The sequence below is a fragment of the Genypterus blacodes genome, unplaced genomic scaffold, assembly GCF_046128005.1.
Source record: "Genypterus blacodes isolate CSIRO-AG114 ecotype Tasmania unplaced genomic scaffold, CSIRO-AGI_Gbla_v1 ptg000098l_1, whole genome shotgun sequence".
NCBI classification, from domain to species: domain Eukaryota; kingdom Metazoa; phylum Chordata; class Actinopteri; order Ophidiiformes; family Ophidiidae; genus Genypterus; species Genypterus blacodes.
The window spans coordinates 116,782-140,504 of record NW_027466902.1 but is presented as its reverse complement, the minus strand read 5'-3'; the positions used below and the strand labels follow the sequence as shown (position 1 = coordinate 140,504).

Here is a 23,723-nt window from a genome sequence, read left to right as displayed (position 1 = left end):
TTATTAGAACAAAATATGGTTATAAAAGTGTACTATTTAAATACTTCTGCATTGGAATCAAAAAAGTGTACATGAGTGCATAATAATCATAATAATGTTGTAATCACTGCTAAATTGACTGAAAATTCCTTGTCTGGTGAATCATATAGTTTAAATTCAGAGCATTTTCAATCAACCACTGACACATCCACTTATTCCATACGTGAATCTTACGAATTTGAGGGAATTATCAGCCATATTTATACAGCAATGAGGTGAAAGGAAGTGTGGCAGTATGAAAAAGAGGAAGAAGCAGAGGAGGGTAAAGATATACCCATGTCCCCTGCTGATACATGCGGGCCTGGACTGTGGGGCCGAGCAGTAAACTACCGACACACAACAGCAGAGGAATCTTACACTGCTGAAAATGGTGTGTGTGACACAGATGCACATGTTGTTTGGTTTGGCACAGAGAAATGAGCAAACAGTGTGAGTGAAAAAGGGGGCGATGAGATGTGCTGAGGGTGAGGAAGGCTTCCATAGTGACAATATGTCTGAACACTTCGCTGTCTTGGCTCCACGCTGCGATCCGTGAACTTCTTCATTTAGGGAAAAGGACTTATTCACTGACAAAGTCCTTTGGATAGATAGATAGATAGATAGATAGATAGATAGATAGATAGATATTATTTACATACTGTGTGTATAATATTTCATTAACACAGCATTTATTGATACCAGCTGTACCTACTTTGTCGTGACTTTGATTCGCACCAGTAAACGAAAGCTAACACACACACACACTGAGAGAGAGAGAGAGAGAGAGAGAGAGAGAGAGAGAGAGAGAGAGAGAGGCTCAACTCCTCCCTCACCACTCTTCCCTCCCTCTGATTATTAATCTACTCTGACAGGCAGATTCGCTTCTCTCACTTCACCTTGTGTGTGTATGCTCGCGCGCCCCTGTGTATGTGTGTGTGTATTTTATGTTGGAGCTTCTGCGTTTTTTTTTGCTTGAATAATTTCCACCCCTGACGCGGTTATCTTTTCCTCATCCTGCTCACACTTTACGGCCGTACGCAGTGTGCGCGAGCGCGTGTGTGTGTGTTTAAGAGTGTGTGTGCGCAGCAGCAGCGGCAGCTTCGACGCGCGGTTTTGTGCAAAGCAGCGACCGAATAACGACGTTAACGCGACGTTCAAGTGCGCGGAGGACGGTTGATCCCGGAGCACATTTTGGCCGTAAAGCAGGTAAGAGCGCAGTTATATTTGCAGCAAACTTGACGCATTAGCTGCAGTTATTACACGTGTGTTTACAAGTTTAATGCGTGTAATGTCCCTGTTGCGTGTTGCCTGGTAACACATTTCCCCTTTTGTAATTATCATCCTTTCTTTATTTTCTGTGTTTCACGTGGATGTAGGATGTCCCTGAACTGCTCTTTGTTCTGTTTCATCGTCAAATCAAGGATGTGCCCGTTTGGAATAATGTCAAATGAACCATTAATTGATTTGTCTGATCAATTGTCGCGTTCAGGGCCCAAAGGGATCGATGAGAGGGACAGCTGTTAGAGGTTAGAACACCTGCGGGTTACTTCCTGGTTCTGCTGCCGTGTTTGTCTGGAGGAGGGATTCTGCGGTAGGTTAAACGCTCTGCCTCACTATCTTGTCTTCACTCAGGTTCTCAATCCAACCATCCATCCGCCCTCCCTCCTCCCTCTGCCCCTACCAGTCGCTGTGCATTGGCACCTGAACGCACCGCACCACCGCCATTGTGTTTTTGGCTCGTTTCACAGCAGAGCCAGTCTAGACAAGTTCACGCTCCCTCCAGGCTGTGGACTCTGCACCAGTCGAGCTAGTTTTCCTTTACTCAATATAAACACTGATAAACCGACATAGCACGTCCTCACTTCCCCTCACACTCCTTAACTGCCAGGGATGCTCACTTTTATTGCACAGATAAAACTTTTCACCTCTGATCTTTCCTGCAACAAATCAAACAAGCAGCCTCAAATCACCTCAAATGGCTTTAAATGATCCAATATGCCATATTTGTCTTATTCTAGTGATAACACATCATACTGACTGGAATAGAGGCAACATTAAAGGTTATATGCAGCTATAAAAGGACAAATATGAAACTTTAGATCAAGATTACACCAAAATGTTATTTGTTCTTCCACAAGTTTTGGCAAAATCTGTTAATAACTTTTTGAACTCAACTTAACTACCAGATGTGTGAGCCTTTATGGAGGATCAGTAAGGTGTATGAAGAGGTTTTTGCCTTCTCTTCCTCACTGCAGGGACCTGTAAGCGCTCTGCTGAGGTGAAGTTACACTCTTGTTGTGACTATTGAACCTTAATGGTTTTCACATCAGTTTGTCCGAGCACCAGGGGAAGTGAAGCTGCGTAATCTGCTGCTTTGTCCTGCTATGATGATGAGATCTTCTGGGTTTGCTTGAATTAGAGCTTTGGTACTTTAACAAACTGAAAGGATTACTGATACTTAACCTAATTACATCGCTTCCTCCCTCCAGGCCGCTGGCTTTCACTCGGCGTTTTGATTTATAGCCACATTTTGTCGGATCTTCTGCTTCGTCTTTTTCCGTCAATCACACCATGGGCGATGTCACCTCTCAGCTCTCGCCTCTCGTCTGTTCTGAAGAGGCGTGCGGTCAGATTTTGGTCTTCCCAAACATGGAATTTTGGAAGCTATCTGGTCCACACCCACCTGTGCAAAGGAATCCATCCAAGTCCATTCACAGGGGCTTTTGGGAAAAAAGGGGAAACTCCAGACAAAGGGGAAACCCCTGAGAGCTTCTCAAACCAAAACACTGATCTGTGCTGAAACCCTTAATGTAATACCTTAATGCTAAAATCCCTTACTGGTGGCACCCAGGCTCATGTTTGGGCCCCTGTAACATTCCAGTGACCATGGAAGAGAAAAGAGCATTTATTTTTCTCACGAGTGATAATGTATCACCGGTATCATCGTCTTATTGCGATATGGTTGCGTGTCAGTGTGAGTGATAAGGGGCCGTATAACCAGGCCGTCTGTCCCGATGGCGCCCAGCGTGCAGCAGCCATAATGCAGACATCAGAGCTCCACTGAAGGTTACACTGTCATGAAGTCCTTTGCTGCACTGTATTTAATGAGGGACGCAGTGCGCCGGAGTCAACAGCAGCCACCCCCACCTGTCCTCCACATACTGACCCAACCCTACACATTGACCCCCCTAACCTCCACCCCCCCTCCCAACCCACCTACTGGCTGCTGCAAACACCTGGAGCGCCGTAATCACTGTTATAACCAACGCACGCTCTGTGTTTAGTCCCCCCCCCCCCCTGTAGCTCGCCTTGCAAAATGGCTGTTTGTATGTGTGTGTCACGTCGCAGAGGTCAGGCAAGTTCAGCAGCCCCGAGATTACGCCCGTCACCAAGTATACACTCTCTCCTGTTTGTGTGTTTGCGTAAGTGTACAGTGGAGTGTTGGGTGGAATGGCCGAGTTGATTTAAGGTCACGCTTACCGAGAGCTTAAACCAGTTTATCAGCGTGGGGAGGGACAAAGCTGAGATCGCTTGGTGCATGTGGGCTGAAACTGCACTGTAATGTAGCATAGAGGTACACACACACACACACGTTGGATACACACACGTGACCGGTGAAGCAATAGGTTTGATGAAAGAGTGCTCAAACCCAAAATGCTTTATGTCATCGACCTCGCAAAATTAGTCATTTGCTCTTGTGTGTGTTTGTTGCGTATCATCCGCCCGCCTCGTGTCTCTCTCTCTCTCTCTCTCTCTCTCTCTCTCTCTCTCTCTCTCTCTCTCTCTCTCTCTCTCTCTCTCTCTCTCTCTCTCTCTCTCTCTCTCTCTCTCTCTCTCTCTCTCTCTCTCTCTCTCTCTCTCTCTCTCTCTCTCTCTCTCTCTCTCTCTCTCTCTGCTTTGACAGAGGCACTTAGCATGTCAGTCCCTGATGAGAGATCAGGCATCAGACTCTTCTCCTGTTCTTTGACGGCACTTTTGAACGTACCTTTGACTTTGCCATATCGGGTTTTTGAATCAAACATTTATTAAAAGGGAGTCACCTCGTCTGGGCGTAGACGTGACATCGCTGTTTGTCAGGCTTAACCCAGAAGAGACGCACAGAGGAGACGCATCTGGGCTGAGACAAGTCACTATACAGCAGTTATGTCTCCTACTGAAAAGACTCAAGCACTAAATTAATAAGAATAAACCTAATTTTCCAGATTGTGTTCTGTAAAGTACATTACGTCCCGGGTTAGTAACAATAACAGTCGTCTGGAGTCTCATCTCGGACAATGAATGCTGGGTAACTGTCCCCCCAACCCCCTTCTGCATTTTAGAAATGAAATTCTGCATTTTGTGGCGACGTGGTGGTGCTGACGTGCTGCCGGTCATATCAGCACGCCGCTGCTGCTGAATAATTCACCGGCTGTGCAGATTCGTCCCTGCTGAGAGCTCAGAGTCAATCACAACTCCCAGGCTCGGCTCTGTTTATACGTTGATACTCCTCGACCGAGGCTCGACCCGCTGTGTGCGACGCCTGTATGCGGTTAACAAAGTCCTTCCTCCTCCTCTTCCTCCTCCTCCACATTCCTGCGTTTGAGGCTACAGTCAAACCCACGATGTCACACTCAACTCACTCAACTTCTGACTTGTCTATTTCTATTCTGTCTTATATTATCTCTAAAGGTCCTGATTGGAGGCTAAGGGCCGGCAGTAAACAGTCAGCGTGAAACCCAAGGCTCAGCAAGCACGAGGTCATTAAATGTCTTAGTGGGTAAATTTAAATGCTCGGGGTGCCGAAAAGACCAGAATAGCTTTGGAAAAGAGCCTGTATCTGCTGTGTTATGGTTCCGGAATGTTTGCAACGAGAGCTGTGTGCCATTTTGGTGCGGGGAGGAGAGGAAGTGAGGATGGCGGTGGCGCGTAGAGGAGGAAGGAGGGTTTTGTGTTTTTTGATGATGCGGGGCAGCATATTGCTGAGCCGCTTTGTGCGTAAGCAAGTGTGCCGGACGCTGAACGCAGGACGGGCAGAGCTGCACGAGGAGAATGCTTGTGTCGTCCCCCTGAGAAAACTTCTCATCGATCTGTAGGTAGGCTGGGAAGAGGAGGAAGAGGAGGAGGAGGCAGAGACAAGCAGAATGTTTAAGCAAGCAAGTCAGCAGTCAGTTGCTGTACCTGCTCGTCTGCCAGCCTCCCCGTTTTTTCTTCTTCTTTTTGGGTTGGATGTGTCTTTGTTCTTGTGTTTTGAAGGTGGTGGGTGTATCAGTTCACTTCCCACCTCCCCCTCTGTCCCTCCTTCTCCCATCTACTGCAGTGTTCTCCTTCTGGGCCATCTATCTGCATGCTTACACACACACACACACAAACGTTCCCTCACACTCGCTCCCCTGCCGCCTTCTCCGTCTGCGTCTGCCGACATCAGACACAGGGACTGATAATATCTGCTCCTTCCCCCCTGTTCTCCTCTCGTTCCTGCACTCCTCCTCTCCTGCATCGCTCCTTTTGTTTATTCGTTTGGGTGTTTATGCACAGAGGAGCTTGTCTTCCTCCTCTTCTTCCTCCATCCGTGTCAGGTTTTTCTTTTTTTGCCCGTGATTCTCTCACTGTTTGTTATCTGCATTCAGCCTGTGTGCCGGCACGACATCGCCTTGCTCAGCAGCACAACAGGCAGTATGTATCTGTCTTGCGTCAGTCTTGCACGCTGCTCACCTCACACACGTCCACTGTGATGACGTGTGTGTTCACTGTGTGTGTGTGTGAGCGGGAAGACGTAGCTCGAGTCTCCAGTCTTGACAGTTTGAACTGTAGCATGTGGCTCAGCCATGACAGTGCTGTGCCAGGGAGGGAGAAGAGGAGAGAGAAAAAAAAGAGAGCTGGGAGAACAAGGACGGGCTGTGTGAAGGGCGGAGCCGCTGTGGAAGCCGCCCCGCCATTGGCCGGAGGCGTTCTGCCTGCCTGCAAGCGTCCGCCCGATTGGCTGTGGCCTTGCAAACATGCACAGCAGCTGCAGATATGAAGACATGCCTCCTCTGCTTCTGCCTTGTGTCTTCCTCTCCTTCTTCATTTCCTCCCATTAGTAACTGTCTGTCTGTGTGAGTCTCCGGCGTGTGAGACCGGGCGAGCCGCTTCCAAGGACGTCGCTCTTTGCGTTATGCCTGATGTCATAGTTTCTCCATGACTTTTTGCTTTGTGGAGCTCAGGGGAGTTAGAGTGACGCCTCTCTCCTGGCTACAATCTCTCTCTTCCTCTGCCTCTCTCTCTCTCTCTCTCTCTCGCTCTCTCTCTCTCTCTCTCTCTCTCTCTCTCTCTCTCTCTCTCTCTCTCTCTCTCTCTCTCTCTCTCTCTCTCTCTCCCCGTCTCTCTCTTCCTCTCTTGTATCACTTAATCAAGACATAGCTTGCCCTTTCCTGTTTCTCATCCCTCCCTCCCTCCCATATGCTCTACTCCCCTATTTGTTTCTCCTCACCTTATTCCCTTTCTCTCTCTCTCTCTCTCTCTCTCTCTCTCTCTCTCTCTTTCTTTCTCTCTGCGTTCCACTCCTCTGCCTCGTGTTCCTCATCACCCTCTGTTTAGCCTTGAAACAAGCCCCTGCGTGAGGTGGAAGCTCGACAGTTTTTTTAACCCTTTTTTTCCTCTTCAGGGACGCCGGCCACTTCTGTCATTTCTTTCTGAAGTCAATATTTGTCTCTGTGTTTTTACAGTCTGCGGTGCGCGCGTGTGTGTGTTGCACGGAGCGAGGACATGCAGGAAGGAGCTCAGTGAGGAGGACGACGACGACGACAATGGAAGGATAGGCGGTCAGGCTGCGGAGAGGGAAGGATGAGTGCCAGACTGAAGTGAGAAGAGGAAGTGGATTTTCCAAGGTGCCTACCGGACGACCAACTCAGGGCAGAACTCACTGCGTTTTTTTGGCCTTGAATGGAGGCAATATCTCACCCTGACAGCCAGGGAGTCATCCATCCCACTTTGCCCAGCCGCGGTCCCCACTTAGCCTGAGCCTCGTCTCATCAGCCCCAAGGACGCCGCTTCGTTTAAAGGTTCTGCCTATATTCCGTCTGTTTCGCTTACACCGGTAGTTCCTCATAAACTATCACCACGGCGACTGGCCCAGATCTGGCCATGTTGACGGTGACGTGACTGTGCCTGTTCCTGCGGCGTATGGTGGGTGTCAGGTGATTCAGCGTCCAGGCGGAGACAGTTTGAGGCAGGCAGGGCAGCAGGGCCGAGAGAGAGAGAGAGAGAGAGCAGCTGTGACGGTGCCTCCCTCTCCTGGACTTAACGTATCTGTATTAACTACACATCCCGCCGTAACAAAGGGACGACCTCCAATTAGTTTTCTCCCCTTCCTTCCTTCCTTCCTGTTGTTAAGAGACAGAGCTGGCCTCTGCTCCCAGCATCTCACTCCAGCAGTGAAAGCTTCAGCTGCCACTTTTCCCAGGAAGGCCCTAATAAAACCCCCTAAAAATACATCCACCTAAAGGACCCGCCGCCTATTTGTGCCAAGGAATCCCTGAAAATAGTTTTACTTCCACTTCCCTTCTTAGCAAGCCGCCCTCACTCTCACCGGACGCTTTCCCCCCCGTACGTCCCCGCCGCTACTGCTACGACAAGTCCCAACAACTGTCCAGGGGGGCGGCGGCAGCGATGGCCATCAACATGAGCATGGGACGGGACACCAAATGGCTGACCCTGGAAGTGTGTCGAGAGTTCCAGAGGGGCACCTGCTCGCGTTCTGACGTGGAGTGCAAGTTCGCCCACCCCTCCCGGAGCTGCCACGTGGAGAACGGCCGAGTCATCGCCTGCTTCGACTCACTCAAGGTAACGCAGGTCCTGGCAGATGTCTCTGGTTTGTTATGCAGCCCCTCACACTGTACAGATGCCGACGTTAAAGCGGCACGCACTCTCATTTTCTCTCTATTTAGACCTTTCAGCTAGTTTGGACAGAATCTCTCAGCTATTCATCCTCATGTTTTGCAGAATATGGAACTCATATTCCTCCTAGATTGTCAGCTGAAAACCCTAAATTTAATCTGTCATCTTGCACTCCGATGAATTTCCCCATGAATCGATTTCTTTTCTCGAACCTAAACAGACATACATCGACGCCAGAAAGCTTCTTCTAACCTTCCAACATTCCTCTTCCTCATTATTGCACAGTCACGGTGTCTTTAAAAGTGGTTCTGTTCAGCCTCACTGCAGCTGCTTGCTCCCGCCTCGTGTTCGCTCCGTTAACAAACACTCACGCATGCAAACGGAAAAACTAACACAGTGGAGTGATGATGATGAGGATGATGATGATGATGCTTTACTGTATAACACAAGGACTCCAACTATCAATGAATGGTCAATTGTGCTAAAATTGCAAATAGACTGTTGCTGTGTTGGCGTGTTTGCGTGTTTGTGTGTGTGTGTGTGTGTGTGTGTGTGTGTGTGTGTGTGTGTGTGTGTGTGAGAATGCATGTGTGTTTGTGGTGCGACCAGCTTCCCTGCAGTGAAAAAGTGAGACCCAGACAAGGGGCTTTCTGTCTGAGTGCAGCTGCTGTCTCCTCGTTTATTGAGTTAGAATTTATTATTCAGCCATTTTTCTGTGTTATGTCCTCCAGAGCAGGAGGGAGATGGAGAGAGAGGGAGAGAGAGAGAGGGAAAGGGAGAGGGAGAGGGCGAGAGAGAGAAACAGAGAGGAGGGCCTAGCAACAGCACAGGAGCGAGTACCCATTGGATAGCTTGATCTTCCTGAGTGGCGTGTGGCTGTTTTTAGCAACAGAGCAACAGCCTGGCTGGAGTGATGGGGAGGAAGAGGTGAACCTGCTTTGTACTCAAGCCAGTGAACACGTATGAAAGGCCAGGTTCGCTCTGTTTGAAGCCCAGAAGGTCACGCCGTTAGTTTTGAGAAAGGACGGCGGCTCGCGACAGCTGAAGGTCAGAGCGGCTTTCTTTATCAGGAGCGGCAGCAGGCGTGTTTCACTCGCACACCGTGTCAACAATCACTCTCTTTTCCACACGCCTTCTGCTCCTTATTGTTGTTCAGGATGGATTGCAGCTTCCTCCAGCGGGCAGCACAGAAGCTCCTCTCCAGTATCTTCCTCTTCCTCCTGCTCTCCCTCCCTTCTTTGTTAATGTTATGGATTTATCTGCTAATGGCCTCCTCCCATATCCCTCACGTATCTGGCATCTGTAGCTCAGTCCGCGCTGACCGCTGTCATTCCCTGTTGCTCCTCCATTAGCTCCATCTACTGGGTCCAAACCTGCAGGGCTGTGTGTGTGTGTGTGTGTGTGTGTGTGTGTGTGTGTGTGTGTGTGTGTGTGTGTGTGTGTGTGTGTGTGTGTGTGTGTGTGTGTGTGTGTGTGTGTGTGTGTGTGTGTGTGTGTGTGTGTGTGTGTGTGTGTGTGTGTGTGTGTGTGTGTGTGTGTGTGTGCTCTCCGCCTGGCTCTTTTTACCTTGTTAACTGGAGTGCTGCTGTCATCTCTAATGATTAGTGTGGCCATCACATCTGCCTGCCGTCCCACTCTTCAAACACACACACACACACACACACACACACACACAGCTAATGCCGGCGACTCTGCAGCAGCGTGACATCTTTGTCACACGGACCCAAACCGCCGATGAAGAAAATCTCATTTCCGTCACGTTTTGAATAATTCAGCGTGGCGTTATCGGCTGGAACTAAGATCTTTATAGTCTGATATCTCATCTCTCTGTTCTGAGAGGGGCTTTCTCTGTTGTGAGGCGTGTCGCTATGGCAACCACTCTGAGAATCCTGAGCCAATACGCTGTTAAACACCACTTTTTATTGATCCAACTTGTTTACTGATTTTATTACTTTTTCACTTTTAAACCTGTCTTGCAGCATTTCATCTGTATCCATGGTGATGTGTCAGACAGCCAAAGGATGACAGATTGCTCACTCGGTCCATTTTGATGTTTTGCGAGTGGCGCTATACATCACGTTGGTCACGTGGCTCATTAAAAGGGCATTTCCTGAGTTTTCTTGGGCTCTTGGGAGTCTCTGCTTATTACAGGCTCGTCTCTAAACGCACAGCTTGCTGACACACACACATTTCTCCATCTACAGTGTGAGCGAGTGTGTTTGTGGAGCTTATGTTTGCGTGTGTGTATGATCTATTTTGGGCAGCATCATGTTTGCCTTTATACCTCTTGTCTGGTGCGAGTGTGTGTGTGTGTGTGTGTGTGTGTGTGTGTGTGTGTGTGTGTGTGTGTGTGTGTGTGTGTGTGTGTGTGTGTGTGTGTGTGTGTGTGGTATCAAGTGAATCCCTCCTGGAGCTCTACTATAGGAGACACTGCAGTTCTATACCCGTACCCTTCCCCGTGCCCTGAACACAGCACGCCATCATCCGTCATCGTCAGAAGTCTCTGCACCATGATGTCACGATAACTGAGTCTCCAGCCGTATAGATGGAAGCTCCAGCGCCGCGGGTGGCGTGACGGCGGGTGGCGTGACGGCAGGCGACGTGGCGGCGGAGGGTTTTCGCGGGGTTAACAGCTCATCCGCGGGGGTAGACAGCTGCTGCCGGCCCGGGGGTTTAATGGTGACTGCACCTCCTCTTTTGAGCGTGCGTTGACCTGCAGTGTTCCTGCAGCACCATCTTCATCCTCCCCACAGGGAGGAAGGACGCGGCTTAAAGGACGTTCTGGGGCAAAAGGAATTGCTTTGAAGTAAAAGGTTGAAATCAGATTTAGGGTTCGTAGAGAGCCCGAATTTAATAAGAGAAAACAGGAAGTAGAAGGATGACTTTTGACCCGAATGGTGGAGTAAACTGGAGTAATCTTAAGTTAGTGTACCTGTTTATACTACCCTTACTTGTATACACTAATCCACCGCCATATTTGAAGGTTAAGCTACAGTACATTCGTCACATTGATGCTGATATATCATAGCCTGCTTCATCTAGTTTCCGCTTTTACACAGTTTGCCCTCGTTTTGTTTTGAAAAAAGTCACTCATTAATGGGGCTGATGGCTCCCAGGCAGCGATAAGGAGTGAACGTGTTGCAGAGGACGGTGAGAGTGAAGCATGTGTTCTCACTCAGCACCAGCTTTATCTTTCATCACTCTACTTTATTTGACTTCATGTGGAAAAATCCAAACCTGGCTCAGATAGTCTGTCCGTCACTGCTGCGACATCAACTCCTGCTCCACTCCATTACATGCGACTTAACTAAGTGCCTTTGTTGTTGTCTTTTGCGGTTCCTTTCCTCTGATTCATTTCTCCTCTCTGTCATATTATAAGGTTGTTATCCGGTCAGGACAAGTCACTGTATTGTGTCACTGTGCCCGGGGCCGATTGATCCGCCGCTCATCTTCCTTTTCCTCTCCTCTTTCTCTCAGGGACGTTGCACGCGGGAGAACTGTAAATATCTGCATCCGCCACCGCACCTGAAGACCCAGCTGGAGATCAACGGGAGGAACAACCTGATCCAGCAGAAGGCTGCGGCGGCCATGTTGGCTCAACAGATGCAGTTCATGCTGCCTGGAGCACAGCTGCAGCCCATAGTGAGCAGCACACACACACACACATTAACACCTACTAATGCTGTACTCATACTATGTGTGATGTTAAAGCCATTGATAACATTGTCTAAATTTGGACTCCAGTGATTTAGTTCCATAATATTTCACAATGGGGCTTACAAGACAATAATAGTACAATTAGTTTCTGGAAATTAGAAGACATTGAGTATTAGTACCAGTGTGAAATTAAGCTAAAGTCATTTTGTTTGTGATGCTTTACAGTACCTTTATATTCAGCTGTGTAAGTGCTTTCTCCCTCTTTGGAGAGAAAGTCTGCAAATCCAGTGAGGCAGAATCTTTATTGCTAAATGTTTGAAGCTTGTAAATGTCTTGTTCTCCTCCCCTGAAACCAGAGAAAGTGGTGCAATCACTTGTTAATTTGTCTCCCTTGTCTTAGTTGTTGTCTCACTCCTTCCCGCAGACAACATTCCCAGTGACGCCCTCCCTGGCAACAAGTCCCAGTATGGGTTTCAGTCCGTATCTGAGCCACATGGGACCAGGCATGGGGTTGATGCCTGAGCTGCTGCCCAGCACTCCCCTGCTGGTCCCCGGTAGTCCCACAAGCCTCGCAGCCATGGGCAACGGCACCTCTGCACAAAAACACATGCGCACAGACAAGCTTGAGGTATGCAGGCCTGTGCGCGCAGTTGTTGTGTTGCTATGTTTGGTCAAAGTATGATGAAAGGTAAATGTTGATCAGCGCGCTCCCTCTCCGCCCTGCCAGGTTTGTAGAGAGTTCCAGCGTGGCAACTGCACGCGGGGCGAGAGCGACTGCCGCTACGCACACCCCCTGGAGGCCGCCATGGTGGACTGCAGCGAGAACTCAGTCATCGTCTGCATGGACTACATCAAGGGCCGCTGCAGCCGAGACAAGTGCAAGTACTTCCACCCCCCGGCTCACCTGCAGGCCCGGATCAAGGCCGCACAGCACCAAGCCGGTCAAAACACATCAGCGGCCTTGGTGAGCGGCGGCGCTGATCAATCATTCTGTCTTTTAGCAAAAACAAACACCGGTCAGGGCTTGAAAAGCTTCTCTATACTAACAAAACAACATCTCTCCTGTCGGCTTCACAACACGTTGCCTCTGAAAGACTGGAGGATTTTCTTCTTCTCTGCTTGGATATCGTTAACTGACACAGCAGAGGCTCGAGGCATCACAGCTTTCCTTTGACCGGCTCTAAATCTGATTGTGTTTTCTGAGGATTGTGTTTGTTTTTCCATGCGTGTCGCCCACTGTGCATGTGTTTGACTCCAGCCACACGGGCTCAAGTTATCACAGAGAGCGGCTGTAACATAATCAGGTCGGTCTGCAGTGCAGATGCTGATAAAACAAACGCTGCACTGGGAGAAGAAGCAGAGTAATTCATCCAAGGTCTCCTCGTCTTGGCATTCACTCTGTTGCAGTAGCTTGTGCTGTTTGTGGTTGCTGTGACGACCACTACGCATAATGTTATAGTCTGCGTATGTGCCAGGCTCATTTAGATGATCCACCTGTTATTATGCATCCGTCTCTGACCTCAGACGGAATAAGATTCATATGTAAATATAAATAATTAATCTTCCAATTAATGAAGGCGGGTCATTAAAAACAAACCACCTTATTTAGTGACCGCCTGGTGTAAGAATCGATGATGTCATATCTTCAGATTTGACCTCGTCCATGTTCTTCTTTTCTGCTTCGTGGCCATTCAGTGCAACAGATTCATAACAGTCTCATTTTGCTCTTGCTATGGCGTCTGAGCCGCCCCAGCCAGTCTGAGACACTGCAGTGGCCTCTAGTGGCGGAGCACAGAACCACCAGCAGCAGTTGGTGTGGAGTGTCAGGAGCACTTGACTGCAGTCTTAAGTAACTCCAAAGACGCCAAACTGAAACAGAAAGCGAATTCCTGTTTGGTGTTTCTTTAAACCGCTCACGTCTCTCTGTTTCTTCTTCTTCTTCTTTTTGTTCGTCGGCAGGGTTTGCCACCTGGAGCCATGCAGCAGTTACCAAAGAGGCCCATCATGGAGAAAAGCAATGGAGCTGCTGCCGCCGTCTTCAACCCCAGTATGTTCCACTACCAGCAGGCTCTGGCTAACATGCAGCTCCAGCAGCCAGCCTTTATCCCCACTGGTGAGTCTCTACCAACACAGCAACACACACAGCAGCACACACTGCTAACCTGAGCACACTAAGGGGCTAAAGGAGCTTGGAGCACAGTTGAACTGTGCCGTGCTGTGTGGGCCTGTAAAGCACTTTGAGACCTTGTATGTGATATTGGGTGAAGTATTAGGCGAAGTGGACTTGAGTTGACTTTAACCAGACAGATGTTGCTGAGTTGTTCCGTTGGCTTGCATGTTCTGTGTGCAAAGCTTCTGTGCGGTGCAGCTATTTGCCTTTTTGACTGCTCTCACATCACGCTGCTCTGCCACTGTGCCGAAGGCTGATATATAGTTCTTCTGCTGTAATCAACAAGAAACAAAGCACATGCCTTAGAGGCAGTTTTCTGAAGCCGGCTTTGACCTTTGACCTCCATCTATGACGCAAACACATTATTAAAATACCACAATACAGTTGGGAGCTTTGATGCCCCTGCATCAACACTTTATGTTGTACAGTGCAGCGCTCGTGTCCTCCAGTTATCAGCACCTAATTTGTATATATATGTGTGTGAGTGCGTGCGCGCGTGTGTTGTTTTGCATGTTAGTGCACTGACATGTGAAAGCCTTGATGTCACATGCAATAACACCTGAAGCTTTTGTTTTGTCTAAACGTTTTGCTGAAATCATGCCTCCTCCGTGTCCCACTTCAGCCTCACTGTTAAACCATCCACCTCTCTGTCCTCGTTGTCCTCGTTGTCCTCGTTGTCCTTGTTGTCCTCTTATTGTTCCCCGCCTGCATGATGCACCAGGTTAAGTTCTGTGTGTGTGTGTGGGTCAGCTCTTAATAGTAGATGAAGGTCAGAACATAGAAACATAGAGGCGATCTTACACGTTTCAGACGAATAGTTACACATTATGCACAGTATATCATCATCATATACATATATTTATTTAGTTTACTTCTTTACCTATTTTTTATTGCCAGAAAGGCTGATTAGGCCAAATTAAACTACATTTAGTATAAAAGTAACCATTGACTCAGGTCCTCTATATTCAGTGACATAAAGCCATTGAAATGCCACCTTATGTGCAACCCTTTAAAACACATTTAACTTTAACAATTACAATCTTTCACCTGCAAATCAGAAGAATACTGTAGTTTATGTTAGTATGTTGGATACAGTGTTAAAGCCACACCTGACACCTGCTTGGCTTAAGTAATGAGTCAGAGTGAATCCTGCTTGGTCTGCATGGTCATGATGCTGAAGCAGGGAGTCTGGTCAACATGCTGTATAGGGTGATGCGTTCAAGGATATCAACGTTTGAAATGTGAACGTTGTAGCTGAAAATGCCAATCAGCTGTGTGTCAGTGGGAAATGGAACCTGGAACATAAACAATTGCACAGAAGGAATGAATTTGTTTTTTTCTGCATTGAAGTTTGTTATTCTGAATGTTAAAGGAATGAACAGCTGCATTAAGCTGTGATGATGTCATATCTGATCAGTATCAGTTAACTCTTAAGTCTCTGATATCTGCTGGAAACCAGTGGCTGCTTGGAAAGTCACTCCAACTCTATGGTGTCATTTGTTGTCAGCAGTTATTTACATATATGCAAATTACCAGCGTGGTCCTTTAAGTGTAAAGTGTAAACAGGTAAATCCCATATTTAAAGGGGCATACGCAGATTATTGTGTAGGATATTGAATGGCCGTGTGATGGACATAAATCTGGAGTTACCTTTTGCTTTTCAGGCCTTTTGCCTTCTTTGTCCTGATGTGTCTCTGTGTCTTCACGTGTCTGCCTGCTGTCTTGATGCTTGTTAGGCCACACCCATTTCATATTCGTGTAACAAGCCATGCTTTCCGTAACAATCCACAATCATTTTCAGTGTGTGCAAGCATGTGTGTGTGTGTAATGTGTAGCTGCATCCCACCCAGACACACAGCACAGGGGCACAGGATGAGGTTAGCAGTGATGCCGTTGCTGTAAGCCTCCCTCCTGTCTCTTGTAGGGCTAATGAAAACCCCGGCCCTGCTGGCAGCGGAGGGCCGCTGGGAGGGGCGGGAGTGGAACGGCTACAGGCAAATCCCCGGCCGCCTCCTGCCAGGGCCTGGACTCTCTGGTGAGGGGACTCCCTGTCGCCTCTCCCTTTCCAGAACAAACATATATCAGCCCTGTTGAGCTGTAATCACAGGCCTGCGGGGAGCAAAGTGTCGAACAGCGTTTCAGTTTGTCGTTGACGCTTTGCATATTGGAAATATCTCAATAAAATGTAAATTAATCATTGACGATAACTGTAAGCTGTAAGGACTAATTCACTCAAGTTGTACTCATCAGAGGTCACTGAGCCGCACCTTTCACCTTTTCAACTAACAATTATTATAGATATTAGACAATATTCATAAAAACTGTGTGTGTGTCTGTGTGTGTGTGTGTCTGAGAAAGAGAGAGAACCTTTTTTTTTGCATCAAGAGCCCATTTACCATCCCAGTTATAATCATATAGTTGTATATATATTTTAATGTTATAATATTAAAAATCTTAAAATATGTCATCGTTTTCAAGAGGAGGAAATGAAAAGCTGCTACATGTCAGATATGTGCTGCTGTAATCGGTGACCATGAATGGTTGCTAGGATACGTGATGCGTTTAGTGGGATCAAAAAAAGGCAAATATATGCTGCTGCTGCTGGCGTTGTTTTTGTTTCATTTGGTGCAGTTTGGGAATACTGCTGCTCAGTTTGTTCCAAAATCTCTTTATCAGTACTTAAATTTAGATCACCGGTTTTTCTGGCAGTATTAGTGACGTGTTTCCAGTTAGAAGACAGAAAAAGCTTAACTGAACCAAAACCAAACTCAATTTACAGGATTATTCCCTTCGTTAGCGTTGAATTATATGATAACATTTAAATAAAGTGGTGTCACTTTATATTGACACTACAGCAACAAGGTTATTTGTTGTTTGTATTTGCTTCTTGTTCATCTGCTCCCTCCATACACACTCTGTCCATTGGAATACAATAATCAGATTGTATGATTGTGTATTACTGCCTTGTTCGTTTTAAAACACGAGATTTCCTTTATCTCTTATTCCATCTGCATGTGTCTCTCCGCACTTGTTCCAACCCACCCTGCCGATATCACTTGACTTGTGCCATGATGTTTGATCCGACACATGTTGCCATGGTAACCATATCATTCCTGTTCCCCCTCCTCGCCGCCCACATCCTCGTCCTCTGTCTTTCGTCTGACTCGCCTGAATAAAAGTTCCCATGATGCACGGTGCCACCTCCTCCACTGTTTCGTCGGCCTCGACCCCAGTCACCAATGTTCCTTTCGCTGAATCCGCCGCCTCGACTCAGGTTTGCCTTTTCATTCTGGGTTCTCTCTCATTTTAGCCAGTAGGTTCTGAGTCCTGTCTGTAGATGAAATATGGCTACCTTTAAATTTCACACGTGTTTGTGTTGGCATTTCACCATTTTCTCCATGATGTCATTGTGTTGTGATAAGAGCAAATGAAAACAGAATTTATTTTGAGATTCACCTTAAAATATGAAAACTGTTTTCATCGGATCGTCTCATCACATTGCCACGCTGTCTCTCAGTCCTCATCGTTGCTCTTTGTTATGCATAAATGCTCCAAAAGGGATGTGAAGATTTCAGGCCTGTGATATTTAAAAAGATTTAACTCAGAATTTTCTCACCATCACCAGGATTCTCACACGTTTCACACCAAGAATTTCCAAATGCAACCAAATTTGGCCGTAGAGCTGTGAATATATTCATTTATTCAGCTGAAGATGACCAAAGCCTATAGTAATAACATTTACTTTATTATAAAGGGGAAAAGGAATGCTGTGGAAAATTTAGATATGCCATCTTTACATATTTTAAGTAGCGAAATGTTTTTATTCCACCAGCATTTGTGTGTCACCTTGATCCGTTTGTCGTCTTTTGTATAGTTTTGCACTTTAAAATGTCCACAAACAAGGAAATGTGGAATTTCTTTATTCTTAAACTATGCAGAAGAGAAGTTAATGTGTGATGTGTTTTAATTAAACTTTTCAGTCCATTTTTTTGGCATCATGGGTTAATAAATAACTTTAATATAAAGAATTTGCTGAATTTCCCAATCAAACTTTAGAATTTCTCAATCAAATAACGCTGAATGTATCAGTTGTGTGTGTGCTGGGCTGTGATTCTTGTCTTAAGTTATGTCTTGATTGATAAATAGTGATCTTACAGAATGTTTCGCACCCTCGTTCAGTGAGTCTTCATCCTCTGATCGGTTCCTTCACTCTTCCCCCTCTCACCCCTCTCCTCTCTTCAGTAGACCCATCAGAACTTCTGACTCCTGACCCGGTGGAGCTCCAGTGCGTCCCCATGGAAACCCATTTCTGTCCCGTCCCCAAAATGCTGGTAGCAGCTCCGGTGGCGTTAAACTCAGTAAGCCTTTCCCGAAACCCCAGTTAAAGTCCTCTGTGCGGCCCGTCTCCTCCCAGCCCCCCAACCCCCCCGATCCTGTGCGCTACCATGGGCGGCCATCTTTCTGAATGCAGCAAACATACATGTGCCTAAACTACAGAGCACGCTGATGGAGTGGCGATGTGAACACATTTTGAGATATGGAAATTCAAAAAAAAAAAAAAAGCGTGGATGCATTACTGTTGCTATGACGCAGGCATCCTGATGCATACGGACGAGAAGATGGGAGAGAGCAATAGCGCCCCCTCCTTCTTACAGCCATACATGCCCACACCTTAAACGTGCAGCAGACACACAACATACACACAAACACACACATGAAACTATGAGCCCTTTAGGGTTGGAGCCATCATTTAAGGTGACCCACATACAATACATACTGTTCCAAATTGAAAAAACTCTGAAAAGCGAAATATGGAATGTCAGGCAGAAAAGGCAGCGGGACTCACTGCTGATCCGCAACCTTAACGTGTTGAGAAGAGTTGTTTGTTGTTTCATATCATGTCATGTTTTTATGTTTCACAACCGTTGGGAGTCTGAGTTAAACCGTGTTTAACCATGTTGAGTTTGTTTTCATGGTCTGCACTCATGTTGCCTGATGAAACGTTTGTGTGTTTGTGCCTTTGAGTTGTCTGCTGAGCTGCAGAGGAAACTTTGTACCCTGAAACAATTCAGAATTCAAATATACTACACATCAAATATACTACACGTGCAAGTAAAGGCAATGCTGAAAGAAGCACCAATGGCCACAAACTCCTATTATCTACAAAACTAATGAAATTACAAAGTTGTGAAATCATCACTTCTGTACTTATGAGCAGACAGATGCTTTAATCTTAAGATTGTGGTTCTGAATTTCTTGATTTAGAAGCAAATTGCCTTATTGCTGCTTGCTATGTAGCAGGTGAGGCACTGCTCCCTGTGTGGCCTGAGTCTGACTGATCAGACAGCTCAAACGTTAAATCTGAATGAAGTAATCTTGAGTTGTGGCGTCTTCATCGGTGATTGTTCCCGCTTCTCCTAAGTAACTGAATGATGACTCGCAGGGTCTTTGATAGAGGTTTGTTTCGAGCACGACGTTTGATTTCTCGGAAGAAAGACAATCCACAGCCATCGTTGTTACTTTGACGAATCCGGGCCTCGACCGCAAACCCCTCAAATTGATCCCTGCTACTCTGAAATCATACGAAGCCAAAAAAAAAAACCTTATGGTGGAATGTGACATTTACAATTCAAGACATTTTTAATTGGTTTAATTGTTTTGTTTTCTCGCTGATGTCAGAATGAATTAACAAGCTGGATTTGTTTCAGGCTTTTGTGCCCATAATTCTTTCACCAAAGCCTGAATATGCAAGGAAACGCCCCACTTAATGCAATACCTGAATAATTCCTCTTAAGTTGATGTGCCCCTGGCGAATGCAGATATATGTTAAGATAAAAGAAAAACCAGTTTGTGTAATTTGTCTCCTTTCAAGCTTTTGGAGTGAAATAGGCACAACATTTGTATCGTATGTGAAATGGCTCCTCAGGGAGAAAAGCATAGAACTTGAAAACGTCCCGTCTGACTTTAAAAACGTGTAAAACATGTCGTCTTTTTTTAATGTGTGTTTTTGTCAAAAGTCGTCAGACTCTAAATATTACAGCCACTGCAGTGTGTCGTGGCAAAATCAGGAGAAGGATAGAAAATTCTTGTTTGGTGTTTGATGTAAAGCAAAATCCCAAACCAATCAGATGTGAATGAAATTGAACAGGATAAGTACGGAAATTGAATTGAAATCACTTTAAAGCAAATTCAAACGTGCCTCTTTCAGGTCTGCTTCAACCAACACATACATGAGTCCTTTGGCTTCGCAGTTCTATTAAACGACACCTTTAGTTTCTCTAGTTTCTTCTCTGAGATAGCTGTGCTGTCTTATCATTCATGTAAGGAAACTCAGTGAGTAGTGTGTGCTTACTTAAGTGTGTTGTAAGAGGAGATGAATCACATATTTGTTTAGTTGAAAATGCGGATGTGGCCGCATTTCCCACTGGAGGAGGAGGTTGTTCCTTTTAAGTCATGTTATTGTGTCGTGAATGTATCTAATGCAAAAACTCTAAACATGTCCGTCTGAGAGATAGACTTGTTGAAATTTAATGGTTCACTATATATAGACTATTTCTGAGGTCACATAGATACCACACTGATACTGTGTTAAGACATATAAAAGTATGTGTATTGTTATATAGATTTATATTTAATGTCAGTGGGTGATGTAACTACTTTTAGAAATATCCTAAATCATTTTTTTTTCATCTCTTTGAAGAATTTCTTTGTCTCTTACTAAATGAAATTGAATTAGAATGTCCGGGCAAATTCTTTTGTCTAAATGTCACAGTTTCAAAGGAATAGCTTTGTCCAGCCAAGACAAAAACCTCCCTCTGTCTCTGTGTCCTCCCTCTCCGTCACTTCATTTTGCCTTCACCAACTGCTGTCCAGCTGGAAATAACAGAATACTTGATGAATAAATTGTGCCTCTTGAGGGCATTTGTATTTTTAAGTACATGTAGAGGTATGTATTCCTTGCACAAACGCATGTTAGGTAGAACAATTGCTGTGTAGGTACGAGAAAACTTTTCTTCTGATGTTTGTACCTCTCTCTCTTTCTTCCCTTCTCTATGTCTCTCTCTCTCTCTCTCTCTCTCTCTCTCTCTCTCTCTCGGTCATTCTCCTCAGTTAGATTGATTTCAGGCCCCAGTATGTTTTACCATACTGTCCCCCATCATAACTCTGTTTCAGCCTGAAATATGCTAAATGCTCTGATCATTGATGGTTGTGTGCAGTGATCAGATCCTTTGGCATGTAAACAGCTCCTTCAGTCACATACTAAGGGCCTTACTTCTTATTTCTCAGTCACTGTAAAAAGACATGATAGCTGCATATGGAAATGTAAGTTAAGCTTTTTCTATTTGACATAAAGAAATCACAGCATGGAAGTGGACAATTTGATTTATACATAATTAAAAGTTTGTGTAGATGACAACAACAGAGACATTTATGATTAAAAACTACATTTGTATACAATGATGGAGTCATTGTTAGATGGTAAAAGTTGCTGTTGCTATGGCAACAAAATGACAACGTGGCTACCTTTGTATTATTGTAATTGTGATTTTTCTTTTCACATTAATTGAAATGACATACAAAAATAACTTATTGAAGAAGGGAATGTCTAATTAGTTTGTCTTGTATTGCAACATGATTGAATATTTTGTATGGAAAACTATCCAAAGGTCCTTTGGGGAGATCAGGTGTTTATTTTGTTTTGTTTATTTGAACTTAATTGGTTTTTGTTTGGTTTGTTGTACTTGTACGTTGTGTTTTTTTCTTTTAATATGGATGGATTATGACTTTTAATGAAAACACCTGTCTGTCAGGGAGGTAATGAGGCTTTTGGACTGACTGCAGGATCTGAACTTTTCATCTTTTTCTGTGGAAATGAAAGTCAGCAGCCATCACTGTCAGATTTAGACTACACAGCTCTCACTCACTTTTCTCTGTGTGGAGGTGTGGGCTTTCTCTAGTGAGGCCGGGTTTTGGTCGGCCCCCGAGTCTTGGCCCTCAGGTGGTCCAGAAGTCTCTTCCTGCCCAGCTGTGCTGGGTGATATCGATCCTCACTGGGGTGTACGAATGTGTGATGTTCACCTTGTTTGCACTTATGTACATATCTATGTCAAAATACTCAAAATTTATTTTGAATAAATATAGATAAAAGAGTTGATTAAAAATCTAATCACTGTATTGTTAAAGATATGAGTAAATCTATCATTTTATTACAGGATCTGTCCTTTTTGTTAGTTTGCTAGAGCGCTGTGCTTTGCCAAGCATGACATTGCCTAGCTTAGCATTATGTTGATCCGGTTATCTGATCCTGACATCAAACCAGAAAGATGGATTTATAGATTCCTACAGTGATCAAAAGAAAAACTCAACCTGGAATGACCTTGCCCATAAATAGTAATCTTGAATATCCACCTCTGCAGCTACAGGCTCTCTGTAGAAAAGCAGCGAAGGAAAATAACAGCACTAGAGAAGGAAATGTGTACTGAGTGTTTGAGGTTCACATTAAGGTCTTTTTTTTTTGGTGAAGTGGATTGTTCTTTGCTTACTCGCTGTCCAAATCAACAATAAATCTGAAGTTTCCTCAGGATTTTAGTCAAATTTGCAAACCAGCTGATTTTGCCATTTTATTCTTGCAACAGCCACATCCTGACATAACTGTTCCTGTGAACATGGACATTTGATGCTCTCCAATTGCTCTTGAAGCCAGCGATTTTGTTGCCATGGCACTTGCCTAGTGGTGGATTGACTGAGTCATCCTGCTGAACTGGTTGACGGCCCTCTGACTGTTGAATATTGACCATGTCTGTGCACTGGAAAGGTGTATTTGGGTTCGTACGACATGTAACTGCATCTCACCAAAGCTTCTCTGCTGTGACTCACCTGCACCGAGTCCCTCCCATCCTAACAGCTGTCACATGCATGGGAAGAGAAAAGAGAACAATCTGTGTTGTGGACATAACAAACCATGGGTTTCCCATTACCAACAAATGGATATAGGATTGTGCTTTTAATACTAAGTTGATTTCATTTTGCTTTTATTTGTAAACGTGCCTTTAGCATGAGAGATGTGTTTTTCCCTTTAGGTTCAACATTTAAGATGATGTCACTAATACTGCACACACACTCAAACATATTGAGTTTGTCCCTGTTTTGAATCGCTTTGAGTTGGTGAGCTTTTATCCAACTGGGTACGGTCGTTAAAGTGCCAGACTGAAGGGCAGCTTATGGAAGATGGCGAGGGCCAAAGACTGTTCAGGACAAAGCCATAAGAAAAAGTCTTTCTGACACTCTAGGACAGACTTAACGTGACTGCTGTTTCTTACTTGCCTGTTGTTTCACTCTGTTTCTGCTTGTGGTGCTTGTATGTGCTACTGTGCTACATGCCAATTTATTTTACTGTGTATGTAAAGCTATTAAAGGTAGGTTACTGTGCCTATGATAAGTTCTGCTGTTTTTGTTTGACCTTTAATAAATCACTTAATTGTGACGGTTGTGTTTTGTGTGTTTTCTTGGTTGGGATGTTTGAGCTGACTATCAAGATCTATAGTTGATGTGGAGCAGTTTCTTCACAAGGCTGAGAGCTGGAAGAGGCTTCCCTTGATGTTAAAACATGTAGATTATGTCACTTATACTTTTTTTAAGGCATGAGCAAACAAATATTGATTATTAGTGACAAGCTCAATCACTATTTCACTTATCTATGTTTATGGTAGACTGAAACCATGGATTCATGAGGATGCCAACAATGATGGCAGACACTGTAGCAGCGTTCACATTTCTACTTTACCTATAAATCCCTAAGAGAGCTCATACCTCTGCCAAGGCTGCCAATTTTGACTCTGTCTCAATAATGAAATGTAATAACCACTCAACTTTGAATGCCCCTTACATCCAAACAGTGGGGTATATTTAAAACAAACATCTATAACTTAAGCCCGGCTTGGTTCAGAAATCTACATATAAAATTTGGTAATAGAATTGATGCAAAATTGTAAGAGGTGAATCAACAATTGTTCCAAGTGGCAGA

General features: G+C 45.3%; 1 protein-coding gene across 11 annotated transcripts; it reads left to right on the top strand.

Annotated features, from left to right (window-relative positions):
• Positions 1–886: 886 nt before the first annotated feature.
• mbnl3 (muscleblind-like splicing regulator 3) lies at positions 887–23,183 on the top strand. 11 transcript variants are annotated; one of them, XM_076159653.1, is made up of 10 exons: positions 887–1,224; positions 1,508–1,609; positions 6,702–7,818; positions 11,350–11,514; positions 11,930–12,157; positions 12,257–12,493; positions 13,489–13,642; positions 15,624–15,734; positions 16,879–16,973; positions 17,945–23,183. In XM_076159653.1, exons 3-10 carry the CDS (start codon positions 7,645–7,647, stop codon positions 17,960–17,962), a joined length of 1,182 nt encoding a protein of 393 aa, XP_076015768.1. In that variant the 5' UTR covers positions 887–1,224; positions 1,508–1,609; positions 6,702–7,644; the 3' UTR covers positions 17,963–23,183. The 11 variants fall into 11 exon arrangements, with proteins under 11 accessions (XP_076015768.1, XP_076015770.1, XP_076015766.1 ...); XM_076159655.1 differs by lacking the exon at positions 1,508–1,609 and having other exon boundaries at positions 11,954–12,157; XM_076159651.1 differs by lacking the exon at positions 1,508–1,609.
• The last annotated feature ends 540 nt before the right edge of the window (positions 23,184–23,723 follow it).

Bases quoted from the DNA above. Each gene is read 5' to 3' on its own strand.
- mbnl3 (XM_076159651.1), top strand. From the start codon at position 7,645: ATGGCCATCAACATGAGCATGGGACGGGACACCAAATGGCTGACCCTG. The intron at 11,515-11,929 runs GTGAGCAGCACA...CCCTTGTCTTAG, and splicing joins GAGCACAGCTGCAGCCCATA to TTGTTGTCTCACTCCTTCCC. The intron at 13,643-15,623 runs GTGAGTCTCTAC...TGTCTCTTGTAG, and splicing joins GCCAGCCTTTATCCCCACTG to GGCTAATGAAAACCCCGGCC.